The sequence below is a fragment of the Megascapheus bottae genome, unplaced genomic scaffold, assembly GCF_031878675.1.
Source record: "Megascapheus bottae isolate mThoBot1 unplaced genomic scaffold, mThoBot2.hap1 HAP1_SCAFFOLD_40, whole genome shotgun sequence".
NCBI lineage: Eukaryota > Metazoa > Chordata > Mammalia > Rodentia > Geomyidae > Megascapheus > Megascapheus bottae.
In genome coordinates this window covers 4,531,105-4,554,485 of record NW_028327715.1, presented here as the reverse complement: position 1 = coordinate 4,554,485, position 23,381 = coordinate 4,531,105, and the positions used below count along the sequence as shown (strand labels likewise).

Here is a 23,381-nt window from a genome sequence, read left to right as displayed (position 1 = left end):
TCTCAGAATTTTCTGCCTGGAATGGCTTCAAACCTGGTACAAGTGTGAATTACTGGCACCCACTAATTCTCACTAATGGGAAATATGTTCACAGCCAAGAAATGTATGTAGACACATTGATGGATGGATAGGAAAACAGAAAAACAGATTTTTCCAACAATTCTTTATTGAAAAAGACACTCAGCCAAGTTCTCTTTTGGGGCAAAATGAACAAGGGAGGCCTCAAGTTTGCTTTTACCAGTTCTCCTGGTCATACAGAAAACCCTAGTTCTGCATCATTATTTTGAGATTATTTTGAGGTTATTTTTGATGTTTGCCTCTAGTGTGGCTAGACAGTGATCCTACATTCTGCTTCCTCCCATAGCTGAGATGATAGGAAGGTGCCACCATGCCCAGGTTTTCTGCTAACATGAAGTTTAACATGAACTTTTTTGCCTGTGATGATCCAGAACTACAGTCCTCCCAACCTAGCTTTCTACACAGAAGCTACAAGTGTGAGGAAATAAATGCCTGTGTTTAGGATCTCTGTGGTAGTGTTTAATGGCAAAGTTGGATAACTAATATAACAGGGATGCGGAAACATAGCATGGAGAAAGGCTGAGCCAGGGTAAGAGGACTACAAACCAGGTGAGGGACAAAGTGAGAAGACAGCGTGCAGGGAAAGTCAGGGAGCAGGCAACAAGGAACTGTCATGCCCTTTTGTCAACTGAGAGGCCAAGCATCTGATTACCTTTCCACCTCAGGAGAATGAGAGGAGCCGATGTGATGATTATTATTTTTTCTGTGATTATTTCTAAGTAGTTGTACAAAGAGGTTTTAAATCAGCCAATGAGTTAATGAGTACACTGCACCTTGATAAATGTCTCTCTTCTTCCCCATCTCCCTCAACCCTATGTATCTCCCTCATTTTACTAGATTCCAGTTTCATGGAAGTGCATTGAAGAGTATTATGCTATCAATCAAATCCTAATGAATTTTATTTACTTATTTAATACCTGAGTTGAATTCACCCACAAAATATGACCCCTTTCTAGATGCTTTGGTTACAATGCTTCTGTCGCTGTCCCTGAGGCACTCACTGGAGGAGAAACCAGGCACGTGGGCATTAAATGTTACAGCAGAGGTGTTCACAGGGTCCTGTGGGAACACAGTGCAAAAGAGGGCCTAAGTCACCACCACCCACATAACGATCATCAGTGATGAAGAACTTTCAGGATCACACACACACACCAGACCTTGAAAACGTGCACTCACTGGCCCCTCATGTCTTGCAATCATAGTTACTCAAGAGGCTGAGATCTGAGGGCTATGGTTCAGACAGCCAGGAGAGGCCATGAGACTCTTATTTTCAGAAAGTGCTGATAGTAGTATATAGCTCATGTGATAGGTGGAGCTTTGGGCCAAACAAGCTCAAGGATGGAGCTCTAACGCTGAGGTCATCCCAAACACACACACACGTGATCTAGAAGACTAGTGCTGCTCCTGTGGGTAATTTACAGGAAGCAGCTCATCATGTCTCCTCTCTCACAGATGACATCAAGTGGTTGGCAGGATCTAGCTAAACCATCAATGCTCAGTCCTCAGTGAGGATGCCCCTAGACCCTAGCAGACTGGCTGGAGGCACTGGCATTGGGGTTGTGCTGTCCCACCCTCTTCCTCTGGCCTCTGCCCCCACACTCTCGGGCACACCCACTCTGCACAGGGGAAGGTGGGAGAGGAGGCCTTGGGTTCCTTGGCTGGAAATTGCCTTGATCTGCTCTCTGGTTAGTGGATGCGCTTGGGAGCTTTAGGAAGATGCAGTATTTTCTGTCATGCTGCTCCCTTCAGCGCAAGGTAGGAACAGCCAGGTTCAGTTACGGGGGGAGGGGGGAGGGAATCCCATGGCCCATAGTCTTCCATATCACACCCAAGGTGCACAAGCCTGCATGGGTCCCAGGGGGCCATGGTAGCCAGGGTACTGCTCTACTATCTGAGCACACACTTGCTTGCTTTCATTCTTTCCTCCTTGATTTTCTTTCCAATTGTTCTCTTTTTTCTTCCTCTTCTTTCTTCTGGTTAATTAGAGATAAGAGTGTCAGTCAATGGATATTCCTGCCAGGGCTGGGTTTGAACCTCCATCCTCAGATCTCAGCCTCCTGCATAGCTAGGATTACAGATATGAGCCAACAGCTCCCAGCCTGTTCATGTTTTAAAACAGTCAATGCTTTTCCTTCTTATAGCATATTCAAACATAAAACAAAAACGATGGTTTGAGGCTCACACATGTAATTCCAGATAGTCAGGATCTGAAGATTGAGGTTCAAAGCCAGCTGGAGGAGAAAAGTCTGAGTTTCAACACTACTTAACCAGCAAAATATGCCAGAATTGAAGATGTGGCTCAAGAGGTAGAATTACAGCCCTGAGTTCAAAAGCTAAGGAGCAGTGCCCAATTCCTAAGTTCAAGCCTCAACACATACTTGTGTGTGTGCACGTAACACTCACACACAAATGCACACTTACACACACAGAGAGAGAAAAGTTACATGTTCAGTAGTACAAAATTAATGCTTTCTTTTGCTGTTTCATATCACCCTGGGTTAGTGAGACCCATTGTGAATAAAAGACTGAGGTACATTCCTACCAGAACCTCCTCATCCACCCCTCATCCAGCTGCCAGACTGGTATCTTCCAGGCAGGCTGCTGGTATTTGTCCACTTTCTTCTGGAAATCCCAGGAATCCCATCCCTAGCTGGAGACTTGGCAGATGCCTGTACTTCAACAGCCAGCCAGCTACTCTCCCAAATCTCAGGATACAGAGGTTCACTGGGCACTACTCCTGGGTTGGTTTATCATTGTCGAAAAAGAGCAACCTATGCCTAGAGCTCTCCACATCTCAGGATCTGAAATAGCAATAGCAACTGTAAGGATACACAGGAAACAGCTTCTCCTCTTAAAGAAAAATCACTAGCTCTAAGCTACCCAGGACTACACTGACAGTGAGAGGCTGTCTCAAAAGAGCAAAACAAGCCAGAAACCAGAGGTTCATGCCTAGACCTCTGGAACTTTTCATACTCAGACAATAAGAACAAATGTTTTTCCACACTGCTTACATTCATACGGTTTCTCTGGAGTGTATACTTTCGTGTCTTTGAAGATGATAGGGAAGATCAAATGCTTTCTCACACTGTTTACATTCATAGGGTTTCTTTCCAGTATGAATTTGCTCGTGTTTTTGAAGGAGAGAGGAGAAAGCAAAAGTTTTCCCACACTGCACACATGTGCAGCATTTCTCTGCAGTGTGAATTCTTTCATGTTTTTTAAGGGATCTAGAGGAAGAGCATGTTTTCCCACATTGCTTACATCCATGGGGTTTGGGTTTCCCTCTAGCATGAGACTTTTCATGTTTTCGAAGGTCACTAGAAAAAACAAATGTTTTTCCACATTGCTTGAAACCATGGGGTTTCTCTCCAGTGTGAATTCTTTCATGTCTTTCAAGGTAGCGAGGAAGAATGAATGTTTTCCCGCACTGCAGACATCTATAGGGCTTCTCTTCAGTGTGAAGTCTTTCATGTCTTCGAAGGGAACAGGAAAATGCAAATGTTTTTCCACATTGCTTACACTCATAGGGTTTCTCTCCAGTGTGAATTCTTTCATGTGCTTTAAGGTAATGAGAGGAAGGGAAGGTTTTCCCACATTGTTTGCATCCATAGGGTTTCTTTCCAGTATGACCTCTTTCATGTCTTCCGAGGGTGCTGCTAGAAACAAATGCTTTCCCACATTGCCTACATTCATAGGGTTTCTCTCCAGTGTGAGTTCTTTCATGTGCTTTAAGATAACTAGAAAAAGGAAAGGTTTTCCCACATTGCTCACATTTATAGGGTTTCTCCATGGGAAGAGTTCTTCTGTGCTCCTGAAGGGTAGTGGAGTTAGGGAAGGGTCTTCTACAATGCACACATTCACATCAGGGTTCAACTTCAGTGTCGATTTCTTCATGTCTGTGAAAAACACAAGAATGGCTACAGGAGTTTTCACATTGCATAGCTGCAAATGGATTTTCCTCATGGTGCATTCTATGGCCAGTTTGATCCTGATGGGATTTCCTGCAGGCTCTCCCACATTCTTTATGAGTGGTGGGGATTTTCTCCCATTCCTGATTCACAAAGGCTGTCTGTCCTGTGTGAGCTCTGAAAGGCATACCCATGGGGGAAGGAGTAAGGATGGTTTCTCCAAACACATGGGTATTAAAGGGTGCTTCTCCAGGTAGAGTCTTCTTATTCAAAATGCTTTCTGCATCCTGTTGGAAGGCTTCTTCACACTGACTGCCCTGTTCATGTTCAGACACTCTCTCTACAAATTGAGTTCTGTGAAAAACAAACACACACACACACACACAGAAACTGAGAACTGCTTGCAAACTAGGAAACCATTAGAAAGTGTCTCCTGAGCTTTCATGATGTCCTCCAAATGCTCCCAATATTGGCATATTTTTTTAGATTCCTGAATTTTCTAGTTTTGAAGCTCCATTTGTATACAGATTAAAAGGAAAATTTTCTAAGATAAAATCAATTTCTATCTGTGTGCATTTGTATAGCAGCTTGGTTTAAAAATTTCCTGCCACTCTGCATAGTATTATCTCTGGTTAGGGCAATTATCTTACTTCCTCCCTAGGATTTTTGCATTTAACTTCAGTCTTTTCTTTTTCTTTCTTCTTTTCTAAAATGCAAACATAGAAATCAATGATTTTTCAACAATATAAAAAATATTAAGAATACAATTATCATCACGAATAATGTGATCACAGTATATTTATAATCATATATTCACCCACATGTTCAGTTTTTCATTCCAAATCATGCAGCATCACTCAGGGCAGGAACAGCTCACAGGTTAAGTAAGGCAATATTTACCTATAGAGGCCAGATTTCTAATGATTTCCCCCATCACATCTCGGTAGAGCTTCCTTTGAGAAAGACTCAGTAAAGCCCATTCTTCCAGGGTAAAATTGATGGCCACATCCTCAACGTTCACAGTCTCCTAAAATATTCCACAAAGAATTCCAAAGCAAGAGTTAAAGTCACAGAAATGAGTCTCATCTTACTTTATTTTCAAAAAGATACCTTATGTTGTCTATATAGTCAATTATTAAATACTCACCAGACATCTTTTCTACATGGTACTTCTCACATAGTACTTTGTTACTTTTTCCTCCCCACAAACCCACAATTCTAGCACTCCTTAAACCTGAGAAAGGAAGAAAGAGCTAAACGGGAAAAATATGATGTAACAGAGGAAGAACAAAAGAACTTTGAATTTGTCTAGATGATATTCTACAAAGTGACAGGCAAAATAGATCAAAGGAGGGGACATGAATCCTTACTAGGATAAAACATAAATTCATTCAGGACACAGTAGATAGGACACAGTAAGAGCAAGTCTACAATCAGACATTTTTGGCAATCTGGTATCTATCGGGAAACATATACTGCATTTCTTTGTATGAGAGACAATAATTAAATTGTCTTGAAACAGGAAATCTAAAAGTAGAACACTTTCCCCTACGTAATGGCAAAGGCCTAAAATTTAAAGCATGGAGAGGATGATGTAGCACAACCTGAAGTTCAAGATCAGCAAGGGCTTAATAATTTGTTTCAGACTCATGTATTTTTGTCAGGACTTCAACTCACAGCCTGCACACTGTCATGTAGCTTTTTTCCTCAAGGTGAGTGCTCTACCTCATGAACTACAGCACAGTCTCTAGTCATGTTTTGGTTAAGTGGTGAAAGGAGACCCATAAACTTTCCTACTTAGGCTAGCTTTGAACTCTAGTCCTTAGATTTCCATCTTTTGAGTACATAGGATTGCAGGAATGAGCTAATGGACATCTGGCCCAGCTCCAGACTTATGTCCTAACACTTTTGTCGCAAAGTATTGTAGCCAATAAAACCTTGTCTGTAATAATATTACCCAACACGTGGAGTAGTTTAATATGTGTAAACTAAGGGAGACAAAAGAAAATTAGGTGCAATACAAGTCAAAACAAAGGATTAATATGTTCAGCACACTAATGAATGAAACTATATAAAAATACACAAGGAGGGGGCCAGGAGTTTGGCCTAGTGGTAGAGTGCTGGCCTAGCATGCACGAAGACCCGGGTTCAATTCCTCACTACCACGTACATACAAAAAAGCCAGAAATGGTGGTGAGGCTCAAGTGGTAGAAGAGCTATAGCCAAGGACAGTGCTCAAGCCCTGAGCTCAAGCCGAGGATTGGCAAAATAAATAAATAAAAGAAAAAAAAACAAATACACAGGAATGACTAGCTAGTCAAGATAATTTTGTACATATAAACAAATTTCCCTGGGACTGACTCACAATCACAAAGTGAAACGTTATGCATGAATAAAATTGAAAATGATGCACACTTTACTAACTTGATTGGCTAAAATTAAAGATCTGAGACATTGCCATCGGGACATATGCCACGTTTTTTTAATTTGGCCATTCCTGGGGTTTGAACTCAGTGCCTGAGCACTGTCCTTGGACTTTTTCAAGGCTACAGCTGTACCACTTCAGCCACAACACCACTTCAAGTTTTTTTCTATTTAGTGATACCAAGGAATTGAACCCCAGACTTTGTGCATGCTAGACAAGCATTCTACCACTAAGCTAAAGTCCAGGCTCTATATGCCATCTTTTGAAAATGTTATTATTGTAAAGGTGATGTACAGGAGACCATGGTTATATCAGTCAAGGACTAAATACATTTCTTTTTGGACAATGTTATCCCTTGCCTTTTCATCCCAATCCACAAGTTCTTAGTTCATTTTCATTATAGTTAAACATGCCACAGTATCACTTCTGACTTTTTCTATGTATGTTGCACTGAGAAATTGAACCCAGGGCTTCATGCATGCTAGGCAAGCACTCTATCACTAGAGTGCTGGCTAGACAAGATGTGTTTACAACGTATAAAGAATGTCTACGTAATTCATCTTTTGGCCAATGTGGATAGAGAGAAAGATTACATTAGATAGAGAGACCAGAGTGAGCATGGTCTTACATTCACCGACAGTGATACTGCACATGTTAATAATCTCATGCACATTCAGCTTGAAGTAATCGATTATGAGAAGTCTGTTTCTTTATTCTATGCTCTCAAGTCCTGAATAAGAAAATCTCTATCTTCCACTCACTTCCTAACAGAAACTTCTGAAATGCATATGCAAAACAGTATTTTTACGTGTGAGATTTCTGTCTTATTTTGCTGACTAGAACAATAGATTGTGTTCACTCTGTCCTTTGGGGCTTTTTAAATAGTTGACTCTCAGATCTGAGTGTTTCAAAATTATTTGTTACATTTATCATCCATTTCTTTTCTCTATGGTTTTCCTTTTCCTTTTCAATTTCTTCAGTAAGTTTTTCTCATGCCTATGTTTAAGGCAACTATAAAAGAATTGTTGTAACTGTCTATGTTGGCAAAGAAACTTAATGTGATTTAGTCTTTTTTTTTTGCCAATTCTGAGCTTGAGCTCAGTGACTGAGCACTGTCCTTGGACTTTCTCAAGGCTAGGGTTCTGTCACTTGAGCTTCATCACCACCTCCAGCTTTTTTCTGTGAATGTAGTACTGCGGAATCCAGCCTGGGTCTTCCTGCATGCTAGGCAAACACTCTACCACTAGGCCAAACTCCCTGCCACTGGTATAGCCTTTTATAGAAGTTAGGACCAGCTATTGTTACATCTAATGTTTCAGTTAAGAATTTGAAATGGGCTGGGAGTTTGGCCTAGTGGTAGAGTGCTTGCCTAGCATGCACGAAGACCTGGGTTCAATTCCTTGGTACCACATACTCAGAAAAAGCCGGAAGTGGTGCTGAGGCTCATGTGGTAGAGCTCTAGCCTTGAGAAAAATCCAAGGACAGTGCTCAGGCCTGAGCTTAAGGCCAGGACTGGCAAAAAAAAAATTGAAATGAAGAAAGTGGAAGAAAAGTATGTGATCTTTACCTTCTTTTTTTCTAAAAAGGTAAACAAAACAAAACAAAAATGTGAGTCCATTTTAGAAATTTCATGGTAGTTGAGTTTGACATGTTATGTATATAGAAACAGGACTAATAATCTATATAAGTAAATCATTGAGAAAAAGAATCTGTTTATCCTTACAATTTTGTCTTTCTTTCTCCCATTTCTCCTTCAAAGTTGGCATCAAGAGACAAAGTGGTTCAGTGTTCTAACTTGGGCTTTCTGATTATTGGTTCCTGCTTGCTAACCCCCTTTTTCTTCTTAACCCTTCATTCTGGAAACATGTTTCTGTATATGTTACAATTCTAGGTTCATTCAACACTCACAAACATCCTCACACACCTGGTGGAAATTAAGGTTTGACTGTTTTCTATCTAAAAGGAAAGATATTTGAGGTGAATAAAAACAGTCAGTCCACTGAAGTTTGGTGGGTTCCAAAAGAGTCATGGATGAGAACTATAAGTATGACATAGATGTAGCTTATGACCAGTAAGCTGTAAAACTTTGTCCAAAGTTAGCACCTTAGAATTGTGGTGAAGGATAGGAAATTCCTAAAACTCTTAAGAGGTGAGGCCCCACCCACCCTCAGGTAGAGGTCTGCATGAATTGCTAGAGGCAGGGCTAGGGGCTTGGACCTGGCAGACCTGCACCAGGAATTCATCTCTTTTGCCATCCCTTGGTTATCTCATATTATTACAATATTTCACCTTGTTGTCTGATATATTTTATATGTGCTTAATTGGTTATTTGAAATTGGATAGGGAAGAGGGGAAATCAAGATGGGGGGGTTGGAAGGGAAATGGGGACCATGTCATGAGAAAGAGTATCAATGTTTGTGAAGTTATGCACCTTTTATCTGGTGAATATAATGTAACCCTTATTAATCACAATAAAAAAACCCTGATAATCAAAAGTCAACATCTAGCTTGTTGCCAGGGACACAGGCAGCCTGCAATGCTAGCTACCCCGGAGGATGACATGTGTAGTTTCTGGTTCAAAGCTAGATTAGGCAGGAACATCAGTGAGACTCTTATCTCCAATTATCCACCAGAAAGCAGGAAGGGCAGCTGTGGCACAAGTGGTAGAGCACCAGCCTGAGTGAAAAAGCTCAGGGGCAGTAGTCAGGCCCCGAATTTAGCGCCCACACCTGCGCGTGTGAGCACACACACACACACACACACACACACACACACACACACACACAACCAATATCATAAAACAAGTCTGAAATCCGTACAGGTCAGAGAGGACAACAGATCTCCCCAACATCCACCGCCACCACGTGGGTGCGTATGGATCCCCCTTTCCAAGGAGGGTGGCAATGTGGGAGACAGGTGGAAATTCAGACGTCACAAATGAATCATCAATTCTCTCCACCATTACACCAGGAGTCTTTTCCAGGATGGAAAAGCCCCAGCCTGTGGTGACTTCACCTCCTCTGGCGCAGACAGGATGGCCAGGACCTGGTGGCAGGACTCCTAGGACTCAGGTGCCAGCTGCCAGCCCCGCCCCGCCCCAGCCCTTCTCCAGGCCTTGGAGGGCTGAGGAGCCCTTCACTACCTGGAGGAGCTCTTTAGTACCCGGCCCCCTAGGGCCTACCAGACCCAGCTGAGGCCCTGCCTTCTGGATCCGCCCCCCACCCTGCCCAGGATCCTGACAATGGACCTGTGTCCGCACTCACCACTTCCCGCTCCCTGCACACCCGTCTATCCTTGCGGAGATCCACAGGCACTGCACCCCACACACCCGCGGGCGGCTCTGAAACCAGCCCGGGCCATGATGTCTGTGGGAGTCTAACCCGGAGAAAGGTCAGCAGCGGGGCAAGGCCCGGGGTGGAGGGCGCTGGTGTCCAGGGAAGAGCCAGAGAGGCCTTGCTCAGGATTGCAGCTCAGTTCCAGACAGGGTACTGTTCCTGAGCACTTCAGCTCAAGGCTAGTGTTCTACCACTTGACCACAACACCACTTCTGGTTTTGTGGTGGTTAATTTTGGAGATAAGCGTCTCATGGACTTTATTGCCCAGGATGGCAATAGAGGAACTGCGATCCTCATATTAAAATATCCTGAGTTGCTAGGATTACAGGCTTGAGCCACTGTGCCCAGCTTAAAAGGCTTTATATCTTTAAATTTGGCGGAGATACAGTCTGTCATCCTAGCTACACACACACACACACACACACACACACACACACACACACACACACACAGAATTCAACATGCTATTTTATTACTTTCATTGCATCCTTCCTTTTTCACTGAATCTTACATTGCAGCATGCTTGCTAGCTTGCTTCTTTCCTTCCTTCCTTCCTTCCTTCCTTCCTTCCTTCCTTCCTTCCTTCCTTCCTTCCTTCTTTATTTCCTTTCTTTTGTGGGGTGGCTCCAGGAGCTTGAACTCAGGCCTAAGCTCTGATTCTGACTTTTTAATTTTTTCCACTATAACTCTGACACTGTACCGCTTCAGCCATTGTTCTATTTTCTACTTCAGGTGTTTAATTCGAGATAAGAATCTCTTGTACTTTTCTTCAAAAACTGGCTTGGAACTCTGATCCTCAGTTTTCAGCCTTCTAAATGCAAAAGATTAACAGATGTGAGTAAGGAGTGCCTGGCTATCACTGAACATTTTAATTCTTTGGCCAGTATTTACTCTTCCAATCCATCTCTTTTATGCTAAAATGTATTAAATTTAAAAGAGTTTTCCTGTAGACAACAGTTTGGTATTGGTTTTTAGTACACTGTGCTTCTTCACATATTTACACAAAGTCGAAGTGATACTCGATTTTTAGTAGTATTGGTAAACTTTTTTACTCATCAGAGTTTTCACTTGCATAATGTTTCCCATTTCTGCCTTTCCATTTATTTTTGCACTCTCTATATTCATCTTATTTGTTTGGATATCAAATACATTTGTCTCCTAATTTTACTCTCCTAGATTTTACAAGGATTTATTTACATTGCATGTAAAGTTATCATTTGGGGAAGTATTCACTGGAGGTTGAAGCCAAGGGTTTGTGCTTATTAGACATGCCTTCTAGTTCTGAGCTATATCCTCTAGCTATTCTGCTTTATTTATTTATTCATTCATGCATTCATTTTTATTGCTGGTCTTGAGGCTTGAACTCAGAGTCTGAGTGCTGTCCTTGAGCTCTTTTTGCTCAACTATTGCTTTGCCACTTGAACCATATCTCCAGTTCCATTTTTTTAATTGGCTTATTGGAGCAAGTATCATGGAATTTCTAGGTTGGCCTCAAACCATGATTTTTGGATATGAACATCTTGAGATCTAGGATTACATATATGACCCACCTATGCCTAGCTTTTAGTTTTCCTTGCTTTATTTGGACACAGGATGTTGCCAAGTGGCCCAGTGTAGCCTCTAATTCATTCCTAATACACCTTCCTATTATGTAGAATTTTAGACACCTGAGTTCTAAGTCCACTTTCATATAACATCGTCCTATTTCAGAGTTAATGCAGGTGTCTTAGAATACTCTGGATTCCTCCCATCCTATATGCAGCTGATATCCTTAAGGATTTTCTCTTCAGAGATTGTAATTACTCCTGCATTGCTGAGAATATTGATGTGTGAGAAGAGAGGAGCATTACTAATCTCCTTCCTGTTTTCTTTACAATGACTTTTGAACACCTTGGTTGGTGAAGGAGAAAGATGGGAAGAAGAATGTTGGTCACAAGGATACCCACCACATGACCTTTCTCTTTTCCTAGGTGGGTAGCAGTCTCCAGGACCTGCAAGGAGAATTGGGAAAGTGCCCTGAACCGATTTTCAAGGAAAGGAGGCAGCCCTTTCTTACATTCTATTAGATTACATTTTTTTTCTTTTCCTGCAACATGAAGGTACAAAGAGCTGAAAGACTGAATGATTGGTGATGGAGGAATATTAATACCAAATTTCAGACTCCATTACAGAGCTATAGTAATCAAAACAACAGGGTACTGGTACCAGAACTGGCCAGAGGACCAATGGAATAGAACTGAAGACCCAGAAATTAATGCCACCTAATCTGTGATAAGGGAGCAAAAATATGAATGGAAGAAAGATATCCTGGTCAACAAATGGTACTGGCAGAATTGATTAAGCACCTGTACAAAGCCAAAATTGGACCCTTATATATCACCCTGCACCAGAATTAATTCCCAATGGCTCAAAGACCTTGAGGTAAAGGGTGTCTACCCTGGAAACTTTACAGGAATAAATAAGAGACACACTAGGGCTCCTTAGCCCAGAAACACAGCATAATAAAGAATGTTTGAACAAATAGGACTGCAGTAACTGGTTTGGTTCTGTGTGCAAAACATATAGCTAGCAAGTCAAATAGAAAGCTCAGAGAGTGGGAGGACTTCACTAGGCATACAATAGACAAGGACCTCATAACAAAAATATACTAATGGCTCAAAGTATTGACTCTCTTAAAAACAAATCCTCAAAAAAAAACCCCAAGGATCCCATTTAAAGGTGGGTTAAAGACTTAAAGAGAAACTTCTCAGAAGAGGAAATAAGAATGGCCAATAGACACATGAAGAAATCCTCAACTTCTCTTGCCATAAAAGAAATGTAGGGCCCAGGAAATTGGCCTAGTGGTAGAGTGCTTGCCTAGCATGCACAAGGACCTTGCTTTGATTCCTCGGTACTACATGCATAGAAAGTGGTGCTGAGGCTCAAGTAGTAAGAGTGCTAGACTTGAGAGAGTCCAAAGGATAGTTCTATGCCCTGAGCTCAAGCCCAGTAGTAGCAAAAAAGAAAAAAAAGCAAATCTAAATCCAAACAACTTTGAGATTCCACCTCACATCAGATAGAATGACCGCTATCAAGAAATCGAATAGTAACAGTTGCCGATAGAGATGTGTTCAGAAGTGATGTCTACTGCATTGTGAGTGGGTCTGTAAACTCGTTCAACCACTCTGGAAAACAGTGTGGCAATTCCTCAAAAGGCTTAATGTACAGCTCCCCTATCAACCAGCAATTCCACCCCTGGGCATTTTCCCAAATGTCCATAAAAAGTACATGTTAAAGCTAGTAGCACCACCATGTTCATTGCAGCATTACTTACCATACCTAAGATATGGCACCAATCCAGATGTGCCTCAGTTGAAGATTGGATCAAGACATTGTGGTATGTATACACAATGGAATTCAATGCTGCCATCAGGAAGAATAACATCACCCCATTTTTTAAGGAAGTTGAAAGACTTGGAAAAAATCATATTAAGTGAAGTAAGCCAACTCAAAGAAACCTAGGCTGCATGGTTTCCCTCATTGAGGAATCAAGCACGTGTGGAATAATGACTCTATCTTGAGGGCTTTGTCCATTGCAGGGCTCTGAATTGCCATCTCAGTACCCAAGTGCTGTGGAGGAGGAGCTACAGATGGATCTCAAGTGGCAGTGCCCATACCAAACACGCTCAAGTCCAAGGGTACACTACTGTGGACAATCCACTATGGAAAGATGTACGATTTCTTCCATAGTTACTTCTAGATTCTTTTTGCATGTATGTGTTGAATTTGTTAATGGTGAAAACAGCTTGTTAACAACCATTGCCACTTCCTCAACTGGACATGACATTGTTGAGTTGACTTGTCATTTGTGTTAAATCATTTTGGAATATGATAAGAATATACAGGATATATAACAGCCCATAACCACCCGCATGCAAATAGTTTCAAATGTGAAAATTAAATAAGGAGACTGTGTCTACACACCATCATCTCGTTCTCACAGCCGTCCTGACACCTAACTGGATGATAAGAGCTTTTCACCCAGTTACAAAACCTTCAAAGTGAAACAAGCCAATTTAAGGAGAGCCTGTCTTCAGAGAATATGGAGATGTCATGCTGTTTGGCTTTAGGGAAGATTGGCTCCAGTGAATGATTGCTCCATACAGAAGTCATGTGGTTTTTGTCTTTAAAAGCTTTGTGTAAGCTCTGTGCTGGGCTGCACAGAAGTCTCCCTACAGTCACTGGCTCTCCAATAAAGACTCCCAAATCTGCCTCTCAAGATCTGCAATAGAGCAAAATCTCGATACATAAGGCCATATAATGTGAAGCTAATTGAAAGGACCTCCAGGATATTGAAACAAAAACCATATAATGAATGATTGTTGTCCTTAATGTACTATGTTGTCTCTCATCTCCTTTGCTATCCCTTGGTTATCTCATATTGGTATAGTATCTCACTTTGTTACCTGATATATTGAATTTATTTGTATTTGGTTATTTGAAATTTGATAGGGAAGGGGGGAAAACCAAGACGGGAGGGGGGTGTGGGGGGGAGGGAAATGGGTACCAAGACATGTGAAAGGGTATCAATGTATGTGAATTAATACACCTTCTATCTGGCAAATATCATGTAACCCTTTTACTAATTACAATAAAAAACAAAAAAGAAAAAAAATCTGGCTTCTCTGTTTTCACTGACTGAGTTCCCATACAACAAAAACAAATGGAAAACAACTGAAGAGGACAAAGGATAAGTGCTTATGGTCTGTTGTGAAATCAACTACTAGCAAACACAATGCTTAGTAAGAATGCCACAATGGATATATGGATGTCACAAGCCAATGAAGTGAGAAGGCCCTAAGAAAGAAAGGAGCAAACAAACCCAGGATCAACACTTAGTACCAAAGAATTCTCCTACTCTGCCTGCCCCATTCAATGAGAGTTCTGCTTCTAACCTGCAGTTCCTTTTCTCTATCAGATAGGCAGGTCAGACAGGAATCATTAGCACAGCAAGGAGTGAGAAGAGGGAACATGCAAGCAGAATTTTAGAGGTAGAGCAAGAGCATAAGTTCCTACGAAGTATATTAGCTTTAAAATGATTTAAACAAGAGGACATGAAACAATGGTTTGGTTAACCAGGATAGAAATATTCATCACTGCAGCATAAAACTTTGCTTTTGTAGAGTCTCATGTCTATGAAAAAACCAGGAAATATCCTTTTCCATACACACCAAATAAAATGGTGCTTAGATAACCTGAAGTAAATGGGAGTGCAAAATCAATTCAAATGAATTTACATGGTACTTGACTATGTATAATTTCATTCTTTCATATGAATAGTGAGGACAATTATGTGAACAAGAGCTATGTCAAGAAAAATCATTGATTATACTTTTGTGACTGGGTATTCTAGTGAAATCCCATTCTCAAAGAAATTATAGTGGGTGTGTGTTGTGTGCGTGTGTGTGTGTGTGTGTGTGTGTGCATGCATGCACATTGCTTTTATGGCATTTTGCTCCAGGAGTCTCTATTTCTTGCTGATGTTTGAAGTCTTGAACTATTCATTTCCCATCCAGCATTATGTTGGTGAATTGGAAATGGCCTTTCAAAGACATTCTTATGCCTTCCAATTTGCACCATCTGGCCCCACCCCTCCCAGTAAATATTATCATCAAGTTGAGCCATTTCCTCATCAATCCATTCCTCGCCATGCTGAGGGCACAGTGGTTCACGCCAAAAGTTCAACTCACTCCTATGCAGCTTCATCTAATACAAGCTTCTGAAGTCAAACCTCGATACTGCAGAGAGGCGTGGCAGGGATAGAAGAGGTGGAGATGTAGCTCAAATAGAAGATTGTGGACTAACATAGAGAGGCCAGGGTTTCAAAACCCAGCACTGTATATAGAAAATAGGATTTTTTTCCTGAACGCAGAGGACTAATGACCTGTGTTAGACTTATATGCCTTCACAGTGAAGGTATTGATGACCAAAAGGGTAAGCTGGCCATTCATGGCCAGCTATCAATGCCAAGTGAGTGCATGTAGTTTCACCTGAGTGTTAAACAATTTCTGGAGTATTGTAACCATAGACAGTACACATGACAGGCTATCAGTAACAGTACATCCTAATATTGAGTTCTGAAAATAAGCAAAAGTAGACTATGTGGAAAGACAATTGCTCCTGTTCTCTTTGAAGGCAAGTAGGAGGAGCTACAAGGTCAAATGCAGATGGCCAGAGTGCATGTATGCAGCTCACACTTACTGGTGGAAATGGAAGCGGACTTCACATACAGAGTAGCTAATGGAGCATGAATCAGTTTTCTGTACCCCACACCTCTGTTATACTGAAAGGCCCACCACCAGATTGGATGGGAATCCTGCAGATCCTTTATCAATCAGATAGGCTGGACAGATAGCCAACAGTGGTGCCAACAGGAGGAACAGAAGCACCATGGAAGCAGAGATGTAGATAATAAATGAGCTTTGTATCCCACATAGCAAGTGAACTGGAAAATAAGCCACAAAACCACAGGAAAGATTGGTGTAGATTCATAAGGCATGAACTTTTGGTCTTCCTTCCGTCAAAGCTTTGTTTAGCAGAGGTGAATATTTAAATGGAACAAGAAACCTCATTTCTCGAAAAGGCAGGAAATACAGCCTTGTAGACTTAGTTTTTGGTGAATTATAGGTATTTGGGGAGGACAAGTATGTGTAGAAATTCACATAGTATTTGACTGTGTAGAATCTAACAATTCAGTGCTGATAATAAGGAGCAGAGTACACATACATCCAGAGGGATCAGCCAAAAAAGTTCAGACACCTGAATATAGATAGAAGGTGTATAAAGATGTACAGAGAACAAGCACCAAGTTTGTGAGGAACTAGTTTGAAGGTCACAGCAGTGCAGCCTTTGTGTGTGCCATTCTGCCCTTTGACAAGTTGGGGGAATGACTGAGACACCATTGAGGAGATGGATTCTTCTTCTACTGAGCAGAGAACTAGAACTCTTAAAAAATCCTCATCAAACCACCTGTGTATGAAACCCAATTCAAAGGGTTTGTACGCATTTTCTAAAGTACAAGAACAAATAATCACCATGTAATAGCCTCGGCACTAACAATTTACATGACAGCACTGGGAGATACAGTTCTCAAAGGAGTGATGTCCTCAGTGCCTGTCTGGACCTCAGCACCTGCTGAGGTCATCTGAATGCTTTAGAATATTGAGACAATACCAGTATACAAAACAGAGTATTGGTATCACTATGTCCTCGTGTTTGGTTTTGAAACTAAATTGGAAAGTTCAAGGCTCTGAGTTCATATCTTACCACCGGAGGGAAGTGGCAGAGGGAAAACCTAAGCTGGAGATGTCGCTCAACTGGCAAACCACATGCCTAGCATTCACAAGGCCATGCTTTCAATACCTATCACTGTAGATAAAAAGTATGATTTCTCTGATATTGTCCAAATTAACATTTTGTGTACTTGCAATGTTGAAAATGATGACAATATACTAACAAATATTATCATACTTGAACTTCCTAGTCAAATACCTGGCATATCCATGTACTTGTCCTCTGACTGTTAAGCCATTCTGGAATATAACAATACATAGTATACTCGAAAGCCTGTCCATATCTTGCTCAGGGATGCAATTATGTTCAATTGTGAAATGAAACAGAAACAGTAGACAAAGTCAAAGACATTTTCCGTTGTGAGGTCAAGTACTTGCAACCACAATGCTTAGTCAGATGATCACAGTCTGTGTATGCTACTCACAATAAGTCCCAGGGTATGACAGAGATTTTAGATAAGGAAGAGCTATTTGACCTTGCGTCAGTCCCTCATACCCCAAGACTCTGCAGTTTGAAATGCTAAGCATCACTTTGGATAGAGTCCTGCATTCCTCCTGCAGATGCTTTTATCCATCAGAGCAGCAGGACAGAGGGCCAACACTAGAGCAAACAAGAAATAGAGAAGACATAGAAGCAGAAATTTAGATGTTATATCATATTGAACTCCTATTAGCACATGAAATGCAAAATACATAAAGCAACAAAAGCACAATGAAGACTGAATTAGGTTAGCTAGGAAAGTAATATGTCTCAATCATGCATAAAAGCTTTGTTTGCAGAGTTTACATTTTAACTTTTGCCAGAAGAAGCTTCATTTCTACACAAAAGCAGGAAATACCCTTTGCATTTACAGTATGTAAAGTTGGTATTAGGTGAACTATTGCTAACATCAATAAAAAACCAAGTCTATGAATTCACATGGTCCTTGACTGTGTATAGTTTAATCATTTAGCACAGACGAAAATGAACAGCCGGGCACTGATGGCTCATGACTGCACTCCTACCTACTCAGGAGCCTAAGCTCTGAGGATCACAGTTCAAAGCAGCCCAGGCAAGAAATCTGAGAGACTCTTTTCTCCAGTAAACCATCAGAAAACTTAAACTGATGCTGAGGTTCAAAGCAATAGAGTACTATCCTTGAGCTGATGAACTGAGACAATACTCAGGCCATGAGTTCAAGGCCCATGACTAAAACAAAATTAAAAAAGTCTTCCATCAAAGCCTAGATATCTGCATGTAAATACACATGTGTATAAAGATATGTAGAGACCAAGGAACTATTTTCAAAGTCATAGCAGTGCAGCTGTTGTCTGTACCATCCCTTTCTTTTCCAAGTTAGGTGAATGAATGAGAAACAATGAGCAGACACTTCTCAGCGGAAGAGGTAAGAATGACAAAGAAACAGAGGATGTGCAATCCACCATCCCTAGCCATAAGAAAATGCAAATCAAAATGGCTCTGAGATTCCATCTTATTCCAGTTACATTGCCCAACATTAGGAGTTAGAACAACAAATGCTGGGGGGATTTGAGGTAAAAGGAATCCTATTTCACTGTAAACTAATACAACCACTTTGCACAGCAGTCTAGAGGTTCCTCAAAAAATCCCTTAACTGTGAACTAGCCATAACATTCCAGGACATCTATAAAGACAAACACAAGCCAGAGCACTGTAAATACAGTTGTGCCTCTATGTTCATTTCTGTAATATTCAAAATAGCCCAGTCTTGGGAACAGTCCAGGTGTCCTACAATGGTGAGGGGATCCAAATAATGTACCATACTGATACACAATGTAGTTTTACACTGCCATTAAAAATTATGTAATTTGGGGTCAGGGGTTTGGCCTAGTGGTAGAATGCTTGCCCAGGATGCACAAAGACCTGGGTTCAATTTCTTGGTACTACATACATAGAAAAGCGGGAAGTGGTGCTGTGGCTCAAGTGGTAGAGCACTATCTTTGAGGAAAAAACCAAAGGACAATGCTCAGGCCCTGAGTTCAAACCCAGGACTGACCAAAAAATAAAATAAAATAATGTAATTTAGGAGCCTGGAGTGTGGCCTAGTGGTAGAGTGTTCACCTACCATGTAAGAAGCCCTGAGTTCAATTCCTTAGTACCTTATATAGACAAAAGCTGGAAGTGGTACTGTGGCTCTAGTGGTAGAGTTCTAGCCTCAGAAATCACTGCCCAGGCTCTGAACTAAAGCTCCAGGAATGGCAAAAAAATCTGTCTTTTGGGGGTTAATGGATGGGCCCAGAACAAATCATATTAAGTGAAGATAAGTCAAGTTCAGAAAGACAAATGACACATAGGCAGAGAGTAAATCTAAAATACATGGTGACATGAAAAGTCATAGAGGCCTCTGGTCATTCATATATAGTGAGACCAAAGCAGGTACTCTTAGAGGAGGAATTAAGAGGTATAATGCCTCTCTGCTTCTGTCTATGGGGAGGATGAGGGAGGTACACAAAAGTGGAAGGACAGAGAGTGAACAAATGAAATAATGATACTCAGTAGAAATCATGTTGAAAATGAACTATGTAGCTTGTAGAAGGAACAGAGGTGAAAAATGGGAGAGTATAAAGGAGGGGATGTCATTATCTAAAGACAAATATATTCATTACCTGACTTGTGATACGGTAACCCTCTGTATATCACCTATGTAATAACAAGAAAAGTACAAAAGAAGCAAGAAAGCACAACACAAAAAGCTGCCACTCTAAACACTTAAACAGAAAGGTTCCATTCTTGAACTGATGTTGCAAAACTAAATGGGTCTATCACAAATCTGTCAAACTCAAAGACATAGAAAAATGATGAAAAAATTATAAGCAACTACTTTATGTGAGAACAAATCGCACTAATCATTTAGCTGTAGAGAAATATTAACCAGAATGTATGATCTAAGAAGCCATATAATGTCAGAGTCGTATGTACTTTTTAATTACATAACAATATTGCATTCATATTTTTATGGCTCACATTTTGATTACCTGGGATAGACTGGAAACTAATATTCACAAAAATATGTGGGAAATAATGATGGTCAAATAGAAATCCATACTACCTGTGAAGTGTCTTGTGTGTATATATGCATGTGTACATGCACATGTATATATGTATACATATGTATATATTTGTATATATGTAGGCAAGTATGTCCGCGGCCAACTGAGTACACACAAAGAGAGCCTGAAGTTGGCATGTAGGAAGATCATAATGAGGACTAATCTTACACAGAGTGTCACTGTCTATATTTCTGCATAGTCATATTGTAGTATATGCTTGCACTGTTGTATCTTTTGGATTTCTCTGAAAAAGGTATAAAAGGTTATTATTCAAACCTTTCCTTTCCCAGTATAATGAAACGTGGGAGATAAATGAGCACATAATATGCATAGATACAAGGTGATAAATAGTAATTTATTCTAATCACATATATATGAAATATGTGTGGACATAGGTATCTTTGTGTTTTGGGGTATTTATGTACATATTCATACATGAGAGTCTATCTAAGTATATATTGTACATATTATACCCACAACACAGATAACAGTATTATATAAGCTATGCTATATGTAATACCTAATATAAACCAGATTTACTATATATACGGTACATATAAGCATATATAACATATATTCATACACAAAATACTCAGAATGCGGAATTTGCATTGGGGAAGTTCATATATAAAAACTGCACTACAGATATCACTGTCAGCATTTTTGCATGTTCATTGTAGCAGGAGAGGTACCTTTTTGATTTATTTGGATAAATGTATATCATGTTAAAAGAGAATATTGTCTTTCTTGTAGTTTTTTAGCTATATTATGCTTTTTGACCATTGCAAATTAAGTGTAGTGATCTGATTGTATCCATGGCATTTCTATGTGAGCTTAGTCACATGTCACTGATTGCTATTAAAAAAACATTCAGAATTATACCTACTTTCTGTTTCAAAATTATCTGATTAGTTCAAATAAGTTGCCTTACTTCTACTTCATTATTTTGTGGAAGCTGCTTTAAAGCATTAAGGGCTATTGCATCTGATGCAGCTACCACAGAAAGTTAAAATATTTCAATTTCTAATATACTTATGGGGTCAAGGCACACAAAAATGTATCTTTTCTCATTGTACCTTTGTGCTTATATTAGCACTATTCAAAAGAGCTGAAGCTGGGCACTGGTAACTCATGCCTGCCATGCTAGCTACTCAGGAGACTGAAATCTGAGGATCACAATGCAAAGCCAGCCTAGGCAGGAAATCCATGAGACTCTGATCTCCAATTAATCACCAGAAAAACGGAAGTGGCACTGAAACTCGAAGTGTTAGAGCCCCTAGCCTTGAGGAGAAGAGCTCAGGTGTCCAGACCCAGATTTAAAGCCCCAGGATCCACAAAACAAAACAAGCTACCTATTCACCAATGAGTACATATAAAACTGCTGTATGTGGAAAAAATGAGGAATGAGTCTGCTCTAAAAATGGAATGATATCATTATCAGGAAAATGGATAAGAGAACTCAGCATGCTAAGCCAAATACATCACACTGAGGGTTAAATATCACATTTTTATCTCCATTTTGTAAATTTAGATTTAAAGATGAATAATAGGAATGTATAAGAGGAACTTTTGGGGGAAGGATAGCAGTGGGGGGTATGGCACATGTATAAAATGCTCTTCAATATACTATCTGATCAACATTAATAAAGTCAGAGCAACTGTTGAAATTATTCCAAGAGTGGGGAGCACATGTATGGAGGATACTGGAAGCACCACTGTAAACAAAAAAGGTATTCCAATAAAAAAAAACCAAATGTGTAGAGATTCAGAATGAGAGCTTGAAGTTTAAAAAAAATAGCCAGATATTCAATTCTTCTATGAGCATTGAATAATAGCAATATTAACTGAACACAAGGGAGTCAAACAAGTCAGGATGTCAAAACTGAAGCGTAATCATTCAAACTTTGCAAACCAGTGGAACATATTGAAATGCAACTGACCCTGCTCAGGTACTGGTCCAGGCTCATAACTGAAGTGTATGCATTTGATGAAGAAGTCACATGGTTTTCTCTAGGAGGGAAACTTCCCTTCAATTCTGCATCATGTGGAAGTCTTTTCATAGAAGAGCCCTTGATGCTAGGCCTTGTGACAGGAGTATGTGCAAGAGACTGAGAGTGCGCAATCACCAAGGAAATTCCTTCAATGGCCTCCTTCGTGCTGTCCACAGTCCTGTGAAGTTTGCCAAGGACAAATACCAGCATTTCATTATTCAATAAAGAATGCCTAAGGAACTTGAATTTCTGAGGACCAGGACAAAAGAATAAATGAAAAATGCCTTTGCATGCATTTACTGTCAGCAATAATGGAAAAGTATGACAACATGGCTGAATGCTGAGGAATTGTGAACAAACAAATTTTTATGAGTATTTTTCAGGTATTGATCAAAAAATTTGTTAACTACGCATGTTAAATTTTACAATACTATACATAGAAGTAGTTATTGAAAGTAAGTGAATAGGAACATATAAAATTATCATATACAAAATATTATTCCTGGCAGCATCAACAAATACTATATTCAAAAATTTTGCCTTACAATGAGATCTCAGTATATTCTAATTTTAGGAAGTCATTATGAGTTAAGAAATTTGCCTTTAATTATTACATGTATCATTGGTAAAATAACTTATCCCCAACTGTGAACACTACAAAAACACACCTTTAAGCACCTGAGAGGGGAGTCAGAAAGCTATGAAGTTGTATGTATAGATCTAAATGCTGTTCAAGAATTTCCATATAGACTGGCACATACCTCAAAATAACAAAATTCTCCTTCTTGCTCTTCACACTGTAATTGTGATAATTTATTCTTTGCTTTTTTCTTGTTCCTTTTCTCGGCATTTGCACGTATTTTCCAAATATATTCTCATATGTATTTTACATTGACTTTTTTTAAAGTTGTGGAGATCATTACATAAATGAAGTGCATTCTGGGTGAAATAGACAACCTGAAAAAAAACAGTAAAAAGGCTATCTCAGTTTTTTAACCATAAAGGAACACATGTATCCATATTTTCTCATTCACTCTTCTGCCCAAGTGCATAAAAAGACTCTACTCCATGAAACCACTGCATGAAGCTTTGCAGATAAATGAGTTACATCCCTGTTCTGGGTTAGCTTAGAACCTAGGGAAGTTGAAAGGCAGTAAAATGACCACTGTCTGAATAGGGACTTTTCCTCCTTCTGGCTACCATCTCAGGAACAAAGGAAATTTAAATCTTTCTCAACATCTTCA

General features: G+C 40.1%; 2 protein-coding genes across 2 annotated transcripts in view; one reads left to right on the top strand and one right to left on the bottom strand.

Moving 5' to 3' along the window:
• The window catches only part of LOC150039389 (zinc finger protein 441-like), a 72,264-nt gene that overhangs the window by 26,018 nt on the left and 22,865 nt on the right, over nucleotides 1–23,381 (top strand). The gene's annotated exons all lie outside the window — the stretch shown is intronic.
• LOC150039390 (uncharacterized) lies at nucleotides 925–9,373 on the bottom strand. The gene is made up of 6 exons (XM_090327809.1): nucleotides 9,231–9,373; nucleotides 5,944–5,974; nucleotides 4,887–5,013; nucleotides 4,637–4,692; nucleotides 3,090–3,940; nucleotides 925–1,137 (listed from the first exon to the last, which is right to left on the bottom strand). Exons 1-5 carry the CDS (start codon nucleotides 9,371–9,373, stop codon nucleotides 3,092–3,094), a joined length of 1,206 nt encoding a protein of 401 aa, XP_090183935.1. The 3' UTR covers nucleotides 925–1,137; nucleotides 3,090–3,091.

Coding starts and splice junctions, on each gene's coding strand:
- LOC150039390 (XM_090327809.1), bottom strand. CDS start 9,373: ATGGTGGAGAGAATTGATGATTCATTTGTGACGTCTGAATTTCCACCT. Junction 5,014..5,943: donor TAAACTACTCCACGTGTTGG/GTAATATTATTA, acceptor GGAATATTTTAG/GAGACTGTGAACGTTGAGGA. Junction 4,693..4,886: donor TAGAAATCTGGCCTCTATAG/GTAAATATTGCC, acceptor TTTGCATTTTAG/AAAAGAAGAAAGAAAAAGAA.